The sequence below is a fragment of the Branchiostoma belcheri genome, unplaced genomic scaffold (assembly GCF_001625305.1).
Source record: "Branchiostoma belcheri isolate BF01 breed outbred unplaced genomic scaffold, Haploidv18h27 scaffold80, whole genome shotgun sequence".
NCBI lineage: Eukaryota > Metazoa > Chordata > Leptocardii > Amphioxiformes > Branchiostomatidae > Branchiostoma > Branchiostoma belcheri.
The window spans coordinates 866,648-885,547 of NW_017804465.1; the positions used below are offsets into that span (position 1 = coordinate 866,648).

The 18,900-nt window shown below is 41.4% G+C and overlaps 1 protein-coding gene across 1 annotated transcript in view; it reads left to right on the top strand.

The window, feature by feature from the left end:
• The first annotated feature begins 1,377 nt into the window (after positions 1 to 1,377).
• Positions 1,378 to 18,900, top strand: part of LOC109486509 — a 30,674-nt gene continuing 13,151 nt past the window's right edge. Inside the window, 34 exon segments of the mRNA XM_019790346.1 lie at positions 1,378 to 1,880; positions 4,568 to 4,749; positions 5,262 to 5,427; positions 5,539 to 5,665; positions 5,867 to 5,937; positions 6,204 to 6,308; positions 6,435 to 6,605; positions 6,941 to 7,034; positions 7,260 to 7,373; positions 7,660 to 7,812; positions 8,183 to 8,334; positions 8,728 to 8,886; positions 9,290 to 9,421; positions 9,688 to 9,805; positions 10,070 to 10,157; positions 10,348 to 10,431; positions 10,582 to 10,692; positions 10,824 to 10,896; positions 11,036 to 11,088; positions 11,412 to 11,556; positions 11,815 to 12,021; positions 12,994 to 13,053; positions 13,257 to 13,335; positions 14,054 to 14,144; positions 14,474 to 14,569; positions 14,775 to 14,928; positions 15,307 to 15,467; positions 15,879 to 16,044; positions 16,295 to 16,491; positions 16,700 to 16,795; positions 17,041 to 17,191; positions 17,447 to 17,637; positions 17,914 to 18,076; positions 18,473 to 18,663. Coding sequence (XP_019645905.1) covers positions 1,683 to 1,880; positions 4,568 to 4,749; positions 5,262 to 5,427; positions 5,539 to 5,665; positions 5,867 to 5,937; positions 6,204 to 6,308; positions 6,435 to 6,605; positions 6,941 to 7,034; positions 7,260 to 7,373; positions 7,660 to 7,812; positions 8,183 to 8,334; positions 8,728 to 8,886; positions 9,290 to 9,421; positions 9,688 to 9,805; positions 10,070 to 10,157; positions 10,348 to 10,431; positions 10,582 to 10,692; positions 10,824 to 10,896; positions 11,036 to 11,088; positions 11,412 to 11,556; positions 11,815 to 12,021; positions 12,994 to 13,053; positions 13,257 to 13,335; positions 14,054 to 14,144; positions 14,474 to 14,569; positions 14,775 to 14,928; positions 15,307 to 15,467; positions 15,879 to 16,044; positions 16,295 to 16,491; positions 16,700 to 16,795; positions 17,041 to 17,191; positions 17,447 to 17,637; positions 17,914 to 18,076; positions 18,473 to 18,663 — 4,499 coding nt within the window. The 5' untranslated portion in view covers positions 1,378 to 1,682.

Sequence of the window (18,900 nt, forward strand, 5' to 3'; positions counted from 1 at the left end):
ACTCAGCTTGAGCTACAAAAATGCTTAGCATGGACTGCGGAAGCCGTAGCGACGTAGCAAGCCCGACTGCCGTCCCCTGCCCTTTGGTGGTTCTGGTTGCCCTTGGAAGAAGAAAAACAAACAGCATTTAAACCATTTTATGGGGAATCCTGTCTGTACAACATTCCCCTCATCCTTATAATAATAAGGTCCTACAGCAAATGCCAGACCACTAGTTAGGTAGCTTGATGATACTCTTTATTGATGAGGAAGTACTAACTAAAGTACTGACTGAAAGAAAGTACTTTTTGGCTATTTGATCACCTTCATATTCAAACAGTGGATAAAGATAGATGTTAATGAGAAAGAAATAGTGATTACTTTGGATAATGGTACCTGCGACCAATTTCCTGTGGTTGAGACTAACTATCATGATATTTTCTGTGTCTAAAGAACGCGAAAAAGCAACAAGAGGACGATTGTGAGCGAAAGTTTATGTTGTTGAGGTTCATGCCTCCAAGCTTGCCTCTGTTGTTCAGGCTACGAGCTTCGCGGCCAAACAACCATCGGGCTGATGTTATCAACTGTTGTCCTCTAAGCACACCCAATAATGGTGGTTAATTGATGCAAACGAGGTTTGGATACACACCCCTGTGCCCCGCATATTTGTGTAAGGGGGTTGTTGGCTTACAGAAGGCCGGGAAATTCCAACGTTGCCCGGGAGACGCAGTGTTGTTTGGTCGTAGATTTGTTTCCGCAGAGATTGCCCTGCTGCTCTTTGGAAACGTAAAATTCGTCATTAGTAGTGGCCTGACTAATGTGTTTGAGTTGGCTGGTACCAAATCTTGGCTAAAGACACGTGTACCATTAGCCTTAGGTGACGAAAATAGATGCTCACGCTGTGATGATTTGATACTGTTGAGCATCAATTGCTGCCAGTGACGTTTGGTCAACTGGCACTCCTGTTATGAGAGGCCAAAGTTCTTTCCTCCCCAAAAGATCCTAAGTATATTCATCAAACCACAAGCTAATAATCCTCATTTAATTAATAAGTGAACCGGAAAGAGCGAAACAATAGGAACCATTCAAATACTCGGTAGCCACTTCAGGAATAAAAGCAAATTCAATTACAGTATTTATTCAAGCTTTGTCCTCAAATCCAAGTATTGCTCACAGTTATGAGGATTCAAGCTCAAAGCTTCTTTTGCCTTCATCAATCTTTTAGACCAGTAATAAGTAGCCAAGTGGTCTCAAGAGGGTATTATTACCACCTACGTGGTTGCTACGCAACAATCGGTCATTAAATTGCATTGTTTTAGATTTGCTGGCATTCTGCGGTACTTTTGGCGGCCGGCTAATGGTGTTTTTTTCTACTTTGATTAAAAGTGCCAGGATTTGCAGTTAGAAGATCTTAAGGGGATCTAGCGTGGTTCCTCTCAGGGGTCGTTCTGACATATTTTCCCATCCTACGTGATTTCAACCAACCAGTGGTGAACAACAACCTGGCCACTATGGCCTAAAGAAGGAGGATTCTTGTCCAGGGCTTCTGGAAACTTGTTTTTCGTTTATCTCGGCCGGAAAACCGTTCTGATTGCCAGCGGTGACGACAGACTTGGAGCAAACAGGACCGGGAGGCAGTCGGAGAGGGTTTGCACCCCTTTTTCAGGGATTCTTACGTACGTTCGCTTCTCCTTGCAGCTAAAATGGATACCAAGCTGATTGTAGTAGTGTTCCTCGTGGCTTTACCGTGCCTGTGTCTGGCGGACCTGTCCACCGCTCCCATCACAACCACCTGGATCCCCAAGATCAGCCGCAAGATGGTGAAGTTTGCCGAGTCCCAAACCGGCGCGCTTCAGCTGGTCAAGGCGTACGACGAGAAACTCAACTTCACCGAGATTCAAGTAAGTACTGTTATCCAATATTCTTGCTAATACTGTGAATAATGCTGCCTAACATGACACTAGCCTAACATGACATTAAACAGGTGGTTTATAAGATCCTGTTGGACCCTATACGCCTATATATATTGGAAAGTGGCATTGTGCTCTATTATACATGTATAGCAAAAGCAGAGAAGTTAGCAAATTTGAAATCCGAGATATCCTGATTACACATTAGCAACAGATCATACAATTTGACCATATGGTGGCGACTGAAGTGCCTTTGTCTATCACAATCAGAAGAAAACCGTGTGATGTTTCTCAAGGTATGTTTAAGACCGTAGGTTGTTTAACTGTGCTCTAATCGCATATGGTAATAGCTGTAAGAGATAGGGGAATTCTTTTTACACAACCAAAGAGTCTCACCTCGCTGACGTTTCGGTGTCTGTCAGACACCTTCTTCAGAGCTTCTGACTGGTTGTGTGAAAAGAATTCCCCTATCTCTTAAGTTTTACCAACCTGATGAAACTATTTTCGGAGGCAATAGCTGTATCTAACGGAGAAGGGAATGTAAGTAGATACAGATCAGCCATTCGTTGTTTAGGTAAGACATATGGCAGATAAAATGCGTTGGCTAGGATTAACCAATGATTAACGTCTTCTTTGCAAATATTGATTACAATCCATTAAGAAGCAGTTATTAATAGTACAAATTGTTTCAAAATTCTGCCTTCTTGCGACCGGTTTTGAGACAAATCCATGAAGCATCATGTCAGTAAGGTCTGCTGTATTTTGATTCGAGTAAAAATGACAACGGAACCTATATTTTCTCACCCCATAGACACTCATTGAATGGAATGTGGTCAACAATCACTTGTTTGATTTAGCATTTGGCTGGATTATGTAATTATTATTTACTTTGAGGGCGTGAGCACTGGTCATATTTACATGTAACATTTAATAACCATTTCAGATGTTGCACCAAATTTGACTTCGGTAGTATCTATTCGTCCTTTTGTGCAACAACTTTCGTCAATGTGTTTACGTTTTCGATACACTTGGCTCTTTGTTTGCTTGTGTAACTGTTTGTTTATTTTTGGGCTTGTCTAGTCATGCAAGGATCCAATGAAGCTTGATTAGTGAGTCAATTGTCTTAACATTGACGAAAAATGTTCAATGAATGGAATGTGATCAGCAATCACGTTTGATTTTGCATTTGATTGGATTATGTAATTCTTGTTTACTCTGAGGGTGTGCGTACTGGTCATTTTCACATGTGACATCAATAACCATTTCAGATTTTTCATCAAATTTGACTTGTGTAAATCCTATTCTGGTGTCCTTTTGTACCGATGCGTCTAGATTACCTGATTTACTTGTTTGCTTGTGTTTATTTGTGGGCTTGTCTTGTCAAATTTAATGAACTTTGGTTAGTTAATCATTCGTTTTTTTCTAATTGCTTACCTTGTATTTAAGGTAACATTTTGTTCGATATTTTCACACGTGTGCAGATGACCGTGGCTTCCCGTTTACATAATGACGCTTTCACTGTTCAAAACATCTCTTTCCAACGTCTACTGACTCATAAGCTATCTTGGATAAATAATATTGTCGATGGTGGCAATTTAGGAAGCAATTGACAAGTTTTGATACATGCATGGACGTCATCTGTCAAATCTATCAATTAATGTCTTCAGATGTGAACCTGACATCTGGCTAACTCAGGGTGGTTTAGGCCGGTCAGTGATCTTTCTAGTCTTCCAAAGATTCATTTTAAGAAATTGGGGTCTTCCAAGATGACATCCCTACTTAGCTATAGGGCTTGAGACGTTTGGATGTTCTAAATAACCATTTATGTTAAGATTTCTGCAGCCTAAACGGCATTTTCATAAACAGGTAGTTTTGTCATGTGATTAACAAATACTTTTAACCAGTAGCATTAACGACCTTGTAGCAACTGTTTTTGCATCCTCACACGTTTGCCTGTCTTAGTAATTGCTATTTATGGGCATTTCGTTATCCCATAGCTGTGTGGTAAGATTTGGCCACCTCTTGAGTACATAACGTAACAGTTGGCACGTTTGTTATGGGTATATGAAGTGGAGTAAGATTAATGAGGTCTGTTGCCATTGACGACATTACGTCACACCTCAGTGGTTGTTTGTAGGCACTTACCGTTGGGGGAAAGAAAGTGAAACGCCGACATGCGGAAGGTGTACAAATTGACCAGCACTTGGTTTATTTGCAAACTTTAGGTTCTCCAACTAAATACAACCAATGGGCCTTGCGAAAACTCTTTCTGATACCGGATGGGGTCCTTACTGATATTCTCATTTGTCTTCTGTCCTAAAAAATTATCTTATTGAGACAATTACGTAACTTTTGTCATTAAACACATATAGTGAATGAAAATTGAATTTGAAACCCTTTTAATAGGTGAGGTCAAAGGTCACAAAGATGGTTGCTACCTATGTTTAGAGGTGAGTGCCTGAAATGCCGATTGTTGACACCTTTTTCTACTGGCTATCAACAAACATGCATATGGCACTAATTTGAAAGAAAATAAACTTTTGGGTCCTTTAACTTGTTAGTGCATGTTAAATGTGTGGATATAACTACAGAAACATTAGCAGACAAAAACAAAAGCTCCGAGCTAACCTACCCTACCTATGTTACACACCTGAAGTATGCTTGTACTTGTTTCGTAGATTGACGGCGAAACGCAGCTCCATTTGATGACCCAGGCAGCAGGAGACCGTCTGAAGAAGTGCCGGGACATCCTGCACAGGAACAAGGCTGAGATAGAAGCCTCTCATGCACAGGGCCCGGCAGGGGGCGCTTCTGCCTCGGACTGCTGCGACAACCTCGGCCAGCTGGAGTACGACCCAAGGTTCCTGCAGCAGATCGTCAACGACAGCTGCGCTACTTTCACCGATGGTAATTATTTTCAGAATAAATTGAATGCTATTGGTTACATATTACATACTTTATTACGTTATCTTTGTTTAGATTTTTTTCTATAGATGAAATGGTTTCAAACTCACACTGAAAATTGTATATTCCAGCATACCTTGGCCCTACCCCACCTTCAGCAACCAAGATCCGGCCGCACGTCTACGACACCATGAAGTCCAACATACATGAGATGTCCGGAGCGACCTGGCAGTATTATGGCGCCAAAGAGGGCGAGTATCACCAGTTCCCCAAGAACGACAGGTCATGTGAAGGGAATGACCACAGGTTCAGGTAATGTATATCAAATGAGATTTATCTAAAGGTGTGAAAATATCTTTTTTTCATTTCTAAGGACGTTAACTGTCGCACAAGTGAATGGAATGTGATACTCCGAAGGGAGAGTCATTGCCATAGAATCGTTGTCACTTTAACCTTTTTACCTGACAGAAATTGGTACGTCAGCGCCGCCTCACCTAAGAAGAAGAACGTGGTGATTGTGATGGACGTGAGCGGGTCCATGCGGGAGCCACCAGGACCAGAGGAGAACAACAGACTCAACCTGGCCAAACAGGCTGCTCTGACGGTACTGGACACACTCACGCCGAGAGACTGGGTAAGTATAGTAACATTAAAGGACCTCTATGCAATGGTAGACAGTATAAAACAGCATGTTACAAAACATAACCAAAAGTCTTTACATTTGGGATTTTCTGTTTCTCCCTAGGGAGGAGTGGTGTCATTCAGTGCTCGAGCAGAAGCACCGGAAGGTTGTCTAGGAGACAGTCTGGGAGAAGCCAACCCAACAAACATCGGAATCATGCAGAACTTCATTAACCAACGTGTGCCTGAGAGTAAGTGGTATATTGTCCCAGAGTTTCTCCAAGAAATGTAAATAATCACAACAAATTCCTTTTGGGTTAAAGATGCATCGGCAAATATGAGATACTAGTATATGAATTTGGTCATCCAAGCCCGGTTACAGCTTTCTTTTTCTCCATATGGGACATGTGCCATTATTTAAAAATTTAGTTCGTTTTATGTTTCCTTCCTAGCTATCACTGTGTACGCTGAAGGGTTCAAAAAAGCATTCAACATGTTCCTTGAGGCTAAAAACAAGAAACCGGTGAGCAACCATTTTCAAGTCATGTGGTAATTTACTCTTACTTTCAATGTTTATGGCAATATTTTTTTACATTGTCAGGACGTCAGAGATTTTATAACTTCACAATTTTTAGGTTGGTGTATTACTATTACTAAATGGTTGAATAATGTCAGATCACACACCTGTAGAGAAGCCATATACTCATAGCCTACGCTGAAACAAATTGAACAATGTAAACAAACTGAGAATCCTGTTTAAGTTTGTTCCAATGGATTTAAATCTAACAGGACCAGTTTGAAGACTGCTACAACATCATCATTTTCCTGACTGACGGACAGCCAACAGACACCTACTTCTCACTGGATGAAATTGCTAAAGGCCAGGATCTCATGGTATGTTCATATACGTAGAGTGTAAGTAGAGTATATGTAGAATTTGGTCTGTTTCTAGGAGTAAATCTGTTTTCACAAATACTATCTAGCTTAATTCAAACACAACGTCTCAATTGTTTTACATAGGAACGTTCTGTGCACATCTTCACCTACGGGCTGGGCTTAGCTCTCCAAACGGCCAGTAGCGGCTGGGCTCCTGACCCCAACAACCCATGGGTGAAGTTACCTGCCTTGGACTTCCTGGCTACCATCGCGGATCAGAACAATCATCAGATCCCGGGAGCTGTGGAGTGGACGGTAACGGGCTTCTTCACTAATGCTGGTGTCACGATTTGAAGCCTTTGCCCGACCGGGCTGTTTGAATGAGCGAAAAATGATTAAAAAAACGCAAGAATATGCACAGTACATCATGCTCATGATTATCTTTAAACGATCCGTTTGTTTGTTGTCGTTTATATCATGTTTTTCTTTCTTTAATTCTCGCAAACTGCCAAGCTGGGTCTTAAAATGGAAAATGTGACTCAATAATTAGTCAGAGTAGTCAGAGTGGGGTGAGGAGAATTTTAATGCAACAAGAATAGGAAATATTAGCAATTCTACATTAATGTATTTGATGTGTTTTCCTGCAACAGAACGGATACTGCGAAAATCAAATGTACGGGTCGTGCTTTAGTGCAAACAGGGATCCGCAAGGCGTTGGGCCATGGGGCAGGACTGAGTACATAGGTAGGTGTCAGGGCTGCGAGTCGAGCGGTAGATTGGTTTCCGTCTTTGGTAAATACTCAAAGTACTCCTATATCACATATGTTGTACATAGATTAATCAAAGCTGTGTATTTTTTCGAGGACTAGAATGATAACTATAGATAGACAGATAAATAATGGTATCTGCCTCTGCCGGTAGATATTAACGAGTTTTTAGGAGTAATTTTCCTTTCGTCATAACCTACAGACGACAACCAGGGCGACAAACTGAAGACCATCATGGGCAGCTACTACGACTTCTTCCCGTTCTCATCCAACCCTGAGCCGACCTACTCTGTACCAACTAACGATGAGCATCTTGGTATGTAGAAAACACATATATGTTTGTGTGTGTGTGTGTGTGTTTTCTACATTTTGATTTCACAATAGCATTTGGTGCAATTACCTGCCTGCTTACCGAGAGAGAGATACACCTAATTCCATTGGCTCTTTTTTTATTGTAGTAATTGTTCACTATAGGCGGGAATTGTTCTCGACCATAATATGCTGCATACATACGCAGGCGTAGAGCTGTTAGATTTTTTTTAACATTCTTAGACCCACACAAATAAATGATTGATTGCCCCATTGACCCTATTCTTTTCCAGGTCTGGTGATAAATGCCGCCCTCCCCACCATTGACGCCGCCGACACGTTCTTCGGAGTTACAGCTGTGGACATCTCCATGGAGGTTGTGTTCCATGAGATTGCCAACTTCGACATCGGACAATATTCCTACGCCTTTCTGGTGGATAGAGAGGGTGAGTAGAAGTTTGAAAGATGTGTATCGTAAAACGCTGTAAAAGTGTGAGCGTAATTGTGCACCAGGTATTCCGCGTTACACAATATCTTGCGGTCATTCCTATAAGTATACCATAATAGGAATTCAGCATTGTCTGTCACTGAGGAAAACAGTTCACCTCAAACGCTATCACGACTTTAAACTTTAGACTTTAAAGGATTTTGATGTTGTTAATTCTCCTGATGTTGAGGTGTTGATCATCAGCCTCATCGGTATGTGCTGGGCCAACCATAAATTTATTAACAAGGGTACCTGGCGGGCGTCATGATGGATAAAGCAGATTGGAGGGAATCCCCGACCTGATAATGAATTATCTTATACCTCCACAGACGGCCGAGTGCTCATCCACAGAAACATACCCAAACCCATGGAGTGGAGGTCAGAGCCGACATTTCTCGGTCTAGAGTCTATGGAGTCAGCTCTCAGGTCACGGGAGATCAACAAGATTCTGAACGGAGACACTGGGGACTACTGGACTGACGTAAATACTTATTTCCGATGTTACTTGCAAATTTGCATGCCAGTAATGTTTTATTCTGATTCCTTTATGGTTCGAGGCTAATTTGACTCCTTTATGGTTCCAAGCTGATATGTCCTGACATGTGCATAATGGCAGAAAGGGCTCTTGTATAAGTCAGGATCACAATTGGGTTTAGTCAAATTTTAAACTTTTATCACAAACAATACTGCTATTTATCGCGGACGTTTTTTTCATAACCAACTAAACAGAGAAGCATTAAAATTAAACGATAGGAAATTAAGGAAACACCATCTGTAATATAAATAAATAAAATCTAAACCAATGTAACGCAATGCATTGGCTTTTGCAATTCATGTATTTGTCGTAACATTTGCGTTTATGTTCTCGACACAGGACGTAAAAGTCCCGATTGCCCGTGGCAATGCCCAGTTTGACGGAGCCGTGACCATAGAGAAAGCTGCGACCTTCTACTACGAACCCATTCCTGACACCAAGTACAGCGTCGTGCTCTGTCTGTTTGAAGATGATGAGACCATAGCCATCCCCACTGAGGTAATTTCTCTTCAACATATAGGTTCGCCAGTTTACGGTACAATGCTGATAACGTTTTCAAAACGTGGACTATACGCTACTATCTTATGACTATAATGCAAACTGTTTGGTTGATGACCAAAGTCAAGCCTTCTTACATAAATTGCATTTTTATCAATGATTTAGTATCAGAATCAGATCAAACTTTAGTCACAGTAATGACTACGACATAGTACTATGTAATATAGTAATATGTAAATCACATAGACCGCTACATGCCATTGACGTATTACTACGTATTTTGTAATTGAAATTTTGATTATATTGTTAAACCTGAACGAAAATCACCTCGGAAAGAATACCATAGAAATTTCTGCTAAGAGTCTACTAAAGGTATTGGGAACATCTGTTTACCTTGCCATAGGTGAACCCTGAGAACGGCACAGACGCTCTGTACCACCGTCTGGACCTGCTGTACATGAACAACGCCACCGGCGACACGCAGTTCTGCAGACTGTATGACGAGTACGCCACGCCTGATGAGTCAACTATCAAGGTAAGATACACTTAGCATTACTCTCTCTCTCTCTCTTGGCTTGACTTAGCATTACAGTAAGATAATAAATGGCTTATATACAGCTCATTGATACAGTTATGTGGTTCTACTTTAGCAGGACAAAAACGATAACCTTGAAAACAATAGACAAATGTATTTTGAAACAATGCACTGATCACTGCACTGAACCTTCCTGAAGTATTTTGGCCTACTTCCTCGCATCATTATACCTGGCTGATTTGTAACAAGTTTTGTAAAACCTACAGTTCCCTCCAGACGCCTTCGCTGACCCCATCAACTACCTAAACACTCTGGAGACGTTTGATGATGTTGTTGACATCGAACTCTTCATCAACGATTTTACAGGGACGATGACCAATCCAGGTATGATAATCTTTTTTAGTACAGAGACTCGTCTTACACAACCGAGTCTTTTATTCAGCCGACGTTCAGCACAGCTGTCGCTGCTATGTATAAATTCCCAAACGTACGATATCTGTGCTGCAGTGCAATGTGAGCCAGTCAGAATTACCCTGAGAAAGGTGACAGACGGTCACCGAAACGGATGAGCTCTCTTTTATGCTGAGACACAATAACTGTTTAAAAGTATCCGCGTATGCGTACCAACGAATGCATATCTTTACCCAGGTCTTATAGAGGGGATCCGAACTGACGTGATCCTGTCAGCTGAGATAGAGCAGTACTGGAGGGAGAACGGAACAGAATCTGTGTGGAGGTGGCAGTCTGTCTGTACATGTGTATATTCTAGTCTTCAAAGTACGATGCGATAGATGATTTAATCAAAGCTACACAAAGATGGACAAGATTCATAGTAAGCTCATTAAGTTGTCTGATGCAGATCAAAACTTGACACCAGTTGACGTCTTCCTGTATTATTTCAAATTGTCATGTTTGGATTTTGACAGATACTTTGGCACAGAAAACGGCGTGTTCAGGATTTTCCCCGGAATCATCACGGATAAGCGGTACGACCCAACCCGCCAGACATGGTGAGTCCATTTTAGTTGTTTTTCGGCATCAGGGCAGAGTTGAAAAGATCTATACTACCATGTAAAAAGAACAGCATATTTTAAATAAAAGTTCATATGTGTTGATATGAGTTGTAAAAGATGGAAAAAATTCAAACTGTTTCTCCATAGGTATGCGCGTGCCCTGAGCAGACCGGAAGACTACACCTTCTCCCGTCCGGTCCCCAGTCCGTTCGGCGGAGGCAACATGGTCACCATCAGCAGAGTCATCTACCACACCGAGTATAACCCTTATTTACATCTTCCTTCCAATTTGTTATAATGAGAGGCCTCCTGACCGTGCTAAATATCTAAGTCTGTCAATCTTTGCTGATTCCTATTTCAAATTATTTCAAAACTAATGTTGTTTGCAGAACCGAAGAGAGGTTGGGAGTCATCGCAGCTGACATCACGGAGACCTACTACTACTCCATGCTGTACACTGAGGTTAGTGCCAAACCTTACAAGAGTATAAAGCATGATAAAGTCAACTTTAGGAAATAGAAACAAATTAGGAATGGCGACGATCAAGCTCAGTACTATGTTTCTAGTATCTGTTCTTACTTTTAACATAATATAATTGCAGATTCCAGAGTGTCTGTCAGATGAGTATGACTGCTTCCTTTTGGACGACAGTGGGTGAGTGGTTAATGGTTTATTTATATGGATGAAAAATTGAAGTTAATCCCTAATAAAATGGGCAAGAATATGCATGATTTGGATCGACAAGCTGTGAATAATGTATTCAGTTAAATGCAACGTACTGATCTTCAAATACAAGAGAATTTTTACGAAGCTGCAATCTATTGCACCCTGCCAAAATTGGAGGAACAAATGCATCTGGATACTTCTCAAATCGACACTGGTTGATAATTTTACCTTTCAGGGGTCCAACAATGGCTCGTTCTTTGAGTACGCAAGCAAAGCAAAATGCTTTAATAACTCAATGCCGTTCAATGTAGGTACTTTATGGAGTCGCTGGACAACACGACTATCTACTATCTGTCAACCTTCGACAACAGCACACGGAACATGGAGCACGACCACCTGACTCACAGGTTCCCATGGCTCGCCAAATACCTCATCGTCCATGGAGAATACCTCAGGGTAAGAGAGATCGGTATGACCATACACCAATTGCAGAAGAAAAAGAAAAGCGAAATAGTGGTTCTTCCGATTCAAAACTTGACATGGTATTGACATTAACCCAAATTACCGGTGACAGTAGATAAAAATACTTCATTGTCAATATCATCACCATCATGGCGATCGAAAATGGTTATTTGGGTGTGATACATATATATTCAACGGCTTACCATATCTAAACCTTAAATTGTTACATACAAGCCATTTTTTGTCATGCAGAGGGAATGGTGCAATAACTTCGCTACCCAGAATTCCCAAATGTTTTACGACACAACCGGGTTCGTCGGCCTGGAGGTCACCACCGGCCCGTCCTGTTACCAGTTCGCCCTGCATCCCATCAACGCCACCAACACCTTCATTCTGACGTTGCACAACCGACAAACCTACAACTGTGACGACCGTCCTATCGTAGTTGGCGGCAACCAGGTTTGGGACAATCGTCAGGTTGTACAGCTTCGCTTGCTCCGCGTGTTTGGGGAGGAACCCGTCTCATGCAGAGGTTCTACCTTAGTTTGCACCACCTGGTCACCTTAATAGATAATGTGTGCACCATTCAACACTGCCTCACGTAACGGCACCTTTTGTACGAAATCATATCACCAGCACCTCACCGTTTAAATGCACCACCGCAATGATACTGATTACACAGAAGAAGAGATAACTGATGTGGAATGTACAAACCTGGGTACTTACCGCCTTCTGCCAAAAACACAGCGTAGGTAGATCCCAGCTTTTCCAATAGGCTTTTCTGTAGTTTCCCAGTGCGCCAGTAGATCTGCCTTCGTGCTAGGACATTCCTGTTTGAGTCCATGAAGTTCCTTATGAAGTCTCTGCAGTGCCCAGAGTTGTACATTCCTGTGGTGTCCTCTGCATGGTCGAGTCCTTTCTGTAGAAGACCAGACTAGTCTGCATGATGATGTAGAGATATGTTCACCTTAGACAGCACCTTTAATGTAGTCCTTGCAGCGTTTCTATGTTTGCATGCGGTAGCGTGTGCATGTCGTGCCGTTTCGTGGATGAAGACCTAATTGAGATGGCATGAAGACTTGTTGGTTGACCCTGGATACCGGTAAGGTTGTAACTGTTGGATATATGTGTTTTGAACTAAAGGATTGTATAAAGAAGTGTCTTTGCAGGAACATGATACATGCATTTTATAGATATATCTATCCAGAAGTTGCTCATAGAGTACAATTTGATAATTGTTAGAAGATTCGTTTAAAAATTGAAGCAATGCATATTATATTGAGTGGTTCATGCAAGTATCATCTATCCTAGTTACAACACAGAAAGACTTGACCTTGGGCGCATAGTTGGTTGTGAATGTGAAGTTGGTGTAAACTATTCAAGTAAAGTTTGACTTACTCAATGTGTGTTTTAAATTACTACTTCTTGCAGAACTGTTCCTGCAATGATATTTGTCAGGTATGCAGTACTGAGGAACTCCAAGAATGCCAGGTAAATCTCATTTCGTGATAGTGACCAAAACACGATGATAACCATGATGGCAATATCAGCTTGAAGTTCATATTGTTGGGTTATAGTTCGTCACATTTAATTATGTTCTGATGTATTAAGAACATACTCTACCTATTATATGGCTCGGGTGCACTGCTTTCATTTAATGTACTTACCCCATACTTATCTTATTTTTCGTCCAGTGCCCCTGTGTTTGCGACTGGAACTACGAGTCTTGTACCAATGAAATCCTTCGTCTTCTCTCTGACATCCCCTGTCCTCGTGAGTACAAACAAACCTCGTGATGTTAGCTGGTCTCTGACTACATCATATTTATGCTATGCTTATGCTTTGATCACTAACTGCAACGGCCTCCTGCACTTGCGTAGTAACTATTTGTTTCTTGTGTCGTTGATTTGATTTGATGCTAATCAATCATATCTGGGGTTTACTTCCGGAAAACGACAATGCATGATTGTTTCCGTATAACAATGAATAAATAATGAAAAATAAAACCCTGAGCTTTTCTCAATCTCAAACGCATCAAGTTCTTTACAGGTAGATGTAGACAACAACAGGCCTATATGTAGAGTTTAATTTTGCTGCTGTTTCCACCTTGTTCTGCCGTAGAGTCTGCTCAACCCGCCTTTAGGTCGGCTTCTTCCTCTGCTTGCGCTCTAGGTTAGCAACTCTTTACTTTGACAAAGTGGCTTTTTATCATGAAGGAGGTCTTATAACAAACTGCCATTTCCGACACAAGGAACTGGACTTACCCAAATGGATGTTAAAGTTACATAGTTGAAAATTTTAGTTTCGAGTCCAATTTCTTGTGTTGGAAATTAAAATTTGAACTTGCTTCACAATGGCTTCTACCACCGTAGAATTCAATACTTGACAATTTCAAGAAATGATAATTTATAACTGAGGAATTGCAAAAGGTAAACCATTTTGTAACTGTGAAAGCGAATGTAAAATCCCAGTAATGAGCTCCTGCATTTAGCCCCTCCCGAGGACCTGACGGCCCGGGGACCAGGACCGCCTTACCCACCTGAGCCTGAGGTGGAGGACTGCGAGGAGAAGTGTAGTGCGCAGTAAGTACTTTAGTCATGGTGTATATTTACAGTTAGGAATAGGATGGTGTTATACTGACCAGCCTTCTTAGGTCGTGCTTCAATTACTCCTCAATTTCAGCAAGGTTGTTTTGAGCATGGTGTATCCATATTTTTGGGTGAATATGGTTCTTTAGTCTTTTTACAGTCAACCTTTGTCATATCTAGAAAATACAGGTAGTGGGTATACAATTTTCCCTTACGAACACATTTATCGATATCTCTGTCCAATGTGTGGAGTGTGGAAAGAATATGTGTAGGATTACTCGTAACCGAAAATATGTAAAAGCTGTTTACTTCAATTTTCACAGATCCGACAACATCACCTGTGAGGCTCTCCCGCACTGTGTCTGGTGTGAGGAGTTGGACTTTCCTGTCTGCACGGAGATCTGTCTAACCAGGGAAAAGTAAGTTTGCATTTTTTATATTCTATATTTTTTCTTAACATTAACGTTGACATTAATTTTATAACTAAAATAACGGGGGTGCAGCATCAACTAGCAGATAAGGGACCGTTCATGCCACAGTTGTAACTACTGTTAGTGCAGGAGTAAAAGGGGGTCTGGGAGAAAATACTGCTTTAGGCTTATCCCTTGACCTTTATCATTTCAGGTTTCCCGTCTCCGTGTTCTTCCCGTGTGTGAACCTGACGGAGCTGTCACGTGACGAGCAGGAAGAGCTGAAGGAGAATTTTTACCTGAAGGTCATCCACCTGCTCCCCAATGTCACTCAGGAGGCCATCAACTTCCCGGAAAACGTGACAGAGGTGGGGTATAACATGGCAGTGTTCATGACGATCTGAAGACACCCAGCTAGTAGTTATAATGATCTCAAAGAAAGAATGTGCAGATCCTTTCCCTCGTTCTTTGACCAAGCATGATCAGGTCCAGAAGTAGAGTGAATGGTGGCAAGTTTTTCATAAACTTCTGTATACAATATCACAAATAGTCGACTATAACATAAAGTTATAATTTTCTATCGGATCGGTCCAGCCAAACCGCTGCTGTGGGCCCAGAGCTGAGAATCATCTTTGGATTTTATGCTACAAGGTACGAACTAGACAGGCATGGTTCTTGATATGACAGAAGGACAAAAGCTGACAGAAAGTAGGGGTATTCGTGACAACGCTTTTCTTTACCGACAGACCACCATAGAGTTCACGCTCCAAGGCGAGATGAACAGTCCTCCCCCGGAAGAGTCCATCGCCCTGCTGCGGCAGCAGACCAACTGGAGACAGAACTTCACAGTCGGACCTCACCGGGACCCTGCCATGTTCAGATCAGCGGATCCGGAAGACTACACGGAGTAAGTAAACTAACATAGTGTATGTGGAATGTTCAACTCCATGCGCCATGTTTCTAGAAAGCTGACCTATTCAGTCAAAAGTAAGCGGGTCAAGTACCTACTGAAGATGATAAAATCTCTTTGTGCTATAACCAAAGTTTAAACAAACCCTACAATATACATTCTACCAACATAGATTAGCTATCAATAAGATAAACGTAAAGCTATATATAGGTGTTATAAGGCCAGGACAATTTTCAACTACTGTATTTGACAAAGTAGAAGCTGGCTAGCATCCCGTGATGTTTAATCTTTGCTATTTAACCCTTGCTATGTGTTCTGTTACCCTGTTACTAGTCTCTGTCTTAAAGTTAAAAATAAGCGGTTTGTAGAGTCATTGTTTTCACACCATATGCTTGCATCATCTTTCAGCCTGAAGATCACTCTGTTCTTCGACAACGTAAACTTCACAACGATGCTGTCCAACAACCCGACATCCGATACCAGGAGAAACATCGTTGATCAGATCACAGAACTGGTGAACAACACATTATCTCCTGAAGTATCAGTGACCATGGATAATGTCTGGATGGAACAGGTTTGTCTGATTTTCAGAAACAACTGTAACTCTTTATAATATATAAATAGTATAATATATATAAAGAGTATAATAGTATAATGTATCCTCGTCATTTTAATAGAACAGCGAACTCTGCAACATCAAACAAATGAATGCGTAGTGTATGTATGTAGTCGATTGTTATTTTTAGCTCCATCATTAAAATATCTCTAGCATCTTTAGTGGGACCTCAATGAATAGTTCTAACTGCCTGTATTGCCTTCTACAGAACTACATCCCATTCACAATATACAAGCTTCCAGACAGCCCGGTTCTGCTGATGGACGAGTTCAGGAAGTTGGAAGAGAAAGTCAGAAACGCAGATCCACAGACCATAGTTACCGCGAAGGGTACAAACTACTCTCCTGTCAGCATCAGTGCAGAAGGATCCTTCTACCAGCTGTGTCCTCAGAGCTGTGACGTGGGGTAAGAAATTATTTGTCGTCATAGTAGACAGAACTTACTATATCTACCTCTCTTTCCTCATTACTGAAAACAACATTTTCGCTTTGATATATACTTGACAAAGTTAAGTATCTCTGGGTTGTGGAATCGAAGTCCAAGATTATAATGCAATACATGTTATCCATATGGTAATAGTGTACTTGAAGTGTGTCATTCTTTTGCCCCGCAGACTATCCAAGGAGAACTGTGACGACATCCCATCCTGCAACTGGGAAGACTTCATACCTCCTCACGCCTGCTCCAGCAACAGCTACCTGGTGGAAAGGTAGGAACACATTGTAACTGTAGACAAAATGAACAAAATTGCATTCAAAGACATCCAAATTCATTCATTGGATTTAATTGTACAATCTTTGCGTGGCATTCACTCTTTATTTGCCATCCATGAAGCTGTTGTACGTTCTTATGGTTGCTTATTCAATATCACAAGTTTCCTTGTTATTAAAGAATAATTTGTAATGTGCTATGTCTCAATTACTACACTTATTATTTCTTTAACGTCCTTCACAGCATTCCACTGACGGCGTACTTTCCGTGTGACGACCTGACGCTTCTATCCCAATGGGAACAAGATCAGGTCATCAACAACTTCAGAGCCAAGGTGCTGAACCGGTTTCCCGGACTTTCTGACAAGGCCATTCACAGCGTGCAGATCACGAAGGTAGAGAATTTAGCGTTTTATTGCGAAAGGACAAAGTCAGGATAAATACAAAGTGGTACCATGACCAAGCTTAGAGCACCACTTACATCTTAGCGTTTGTTGAAAGTAAGATTGTCTTCGTTTGCAATCACCAAACTACAAACTACAAACTACAACCAAACCATTGATTGGGTATTTAAGGCGTCTGTTTTGAATAAATCTAAAGGCAATACAATTATTGTCAACTAACAGTATTATTCACGTTTTCCCTATCAGGATCCCAACTTCATTGGAAGCCAAATCAGCTTCATCCTGCAAGCCACCATGTCGGACCCGTACATCACTGATACTTACAACACACTGAAGGACGCCTTCAACAAGGCAAACCACTTCACGGTGGGACCAAACCACACCCCGAGCATGTTTGTGGCCCACGGAACTGCACATAATGCATTGGATTACACGGAGTAAGTAGTTTGGTACAACTGCTACATGTTATATTGACAGCAACTTGATTGAAGCATGAGATTGTCTTTAGCTATTTACGGTATGTTTATGTCAACGTATGTAGCTACTCTTGTTATAATGACCTAAAATGTTTTATGAAAAATCGGCAATATTGTATTGATTATCACTATGGCTTATTGTATGGGTTGTTATTATTGATTATTGTACTGGTTATCATTTATTCATTATTGTATTGATTATCACTGTATGATCCATATTTTTTGTCTTTCGCACAGCTTGCGAATCGTCTTGAAGTTTCCCGGCACAGATTTCGACGCGGTTCTTCAGGCATCTCCCCTGACAGCCCGTGCCGTCATCACGTCCCAGATCACTGGTCTTGCCAGTAGAAACTTCATCCAAGAAGTGGCGGGAACAGTGAGCGACATGTGGCTGGAGGAGGTGGGTAGAAAACAACTATATATATAGTTGGAACCTCTGTAACTAGCCATTGTCGTGTGAGACAAACTACGTATTCTTTAAGCGTCATAATACTGGTCTATTCCAAATGACTCTACACAGTGACACCCCCAAAATGAGTGTACATATATGCCTACCTGTTTGTACAAAATCGGGCTCGATCTAGACTGATTTGCAATGAAGCTTAGAAGTGATGTTGTACGAATAATGGTCGAAAGAATCATACTTAAACAGTAAAGCATAACTCTAGTAGTTGTGTTATAGTTATAGTGTTAAGGTAGATGAAACCTAATACTGGCACATATTTATGTCCTGTTCAGTGTTAGAATTACATACATTCAGTCTATCAATTTGTATCATTAACCTTGCTCTGTACAGGACATCATCCCGCTGATGATCCACAAGGATCCGAACAGCCCCGTCAGTCTGCAGGTGGAGGCGGAAAAGCTGGAGACGGAGGTCAGCGCAGACCGAGTTCAGGTCACGTTTGATGGTCTGACATACACTGCAATTTCCATGGACACGGAAGGCTCCTTCGAGTCCATCTGTCCAAGGCCGTGTACTGACGGGTGAGTGATGTAGAGGTGGTTGCTTATCGTTTTGTGTCTCAGAATATGGCAGCGAGTCAGAGGGAATTACATGTCGACATTTAGAATTCAGGAAGCGCAGGATTGCACTTTTACCGGGAGTCGTAAGTTTTCTATTCATTATTCTTAGGTCTGTTGCAGACTTGTCAACCACAAAATCTAATTGCAATAGTTTATAAATCAATCTATCTTAATGATTGGCATGACGAAATCTTTGGT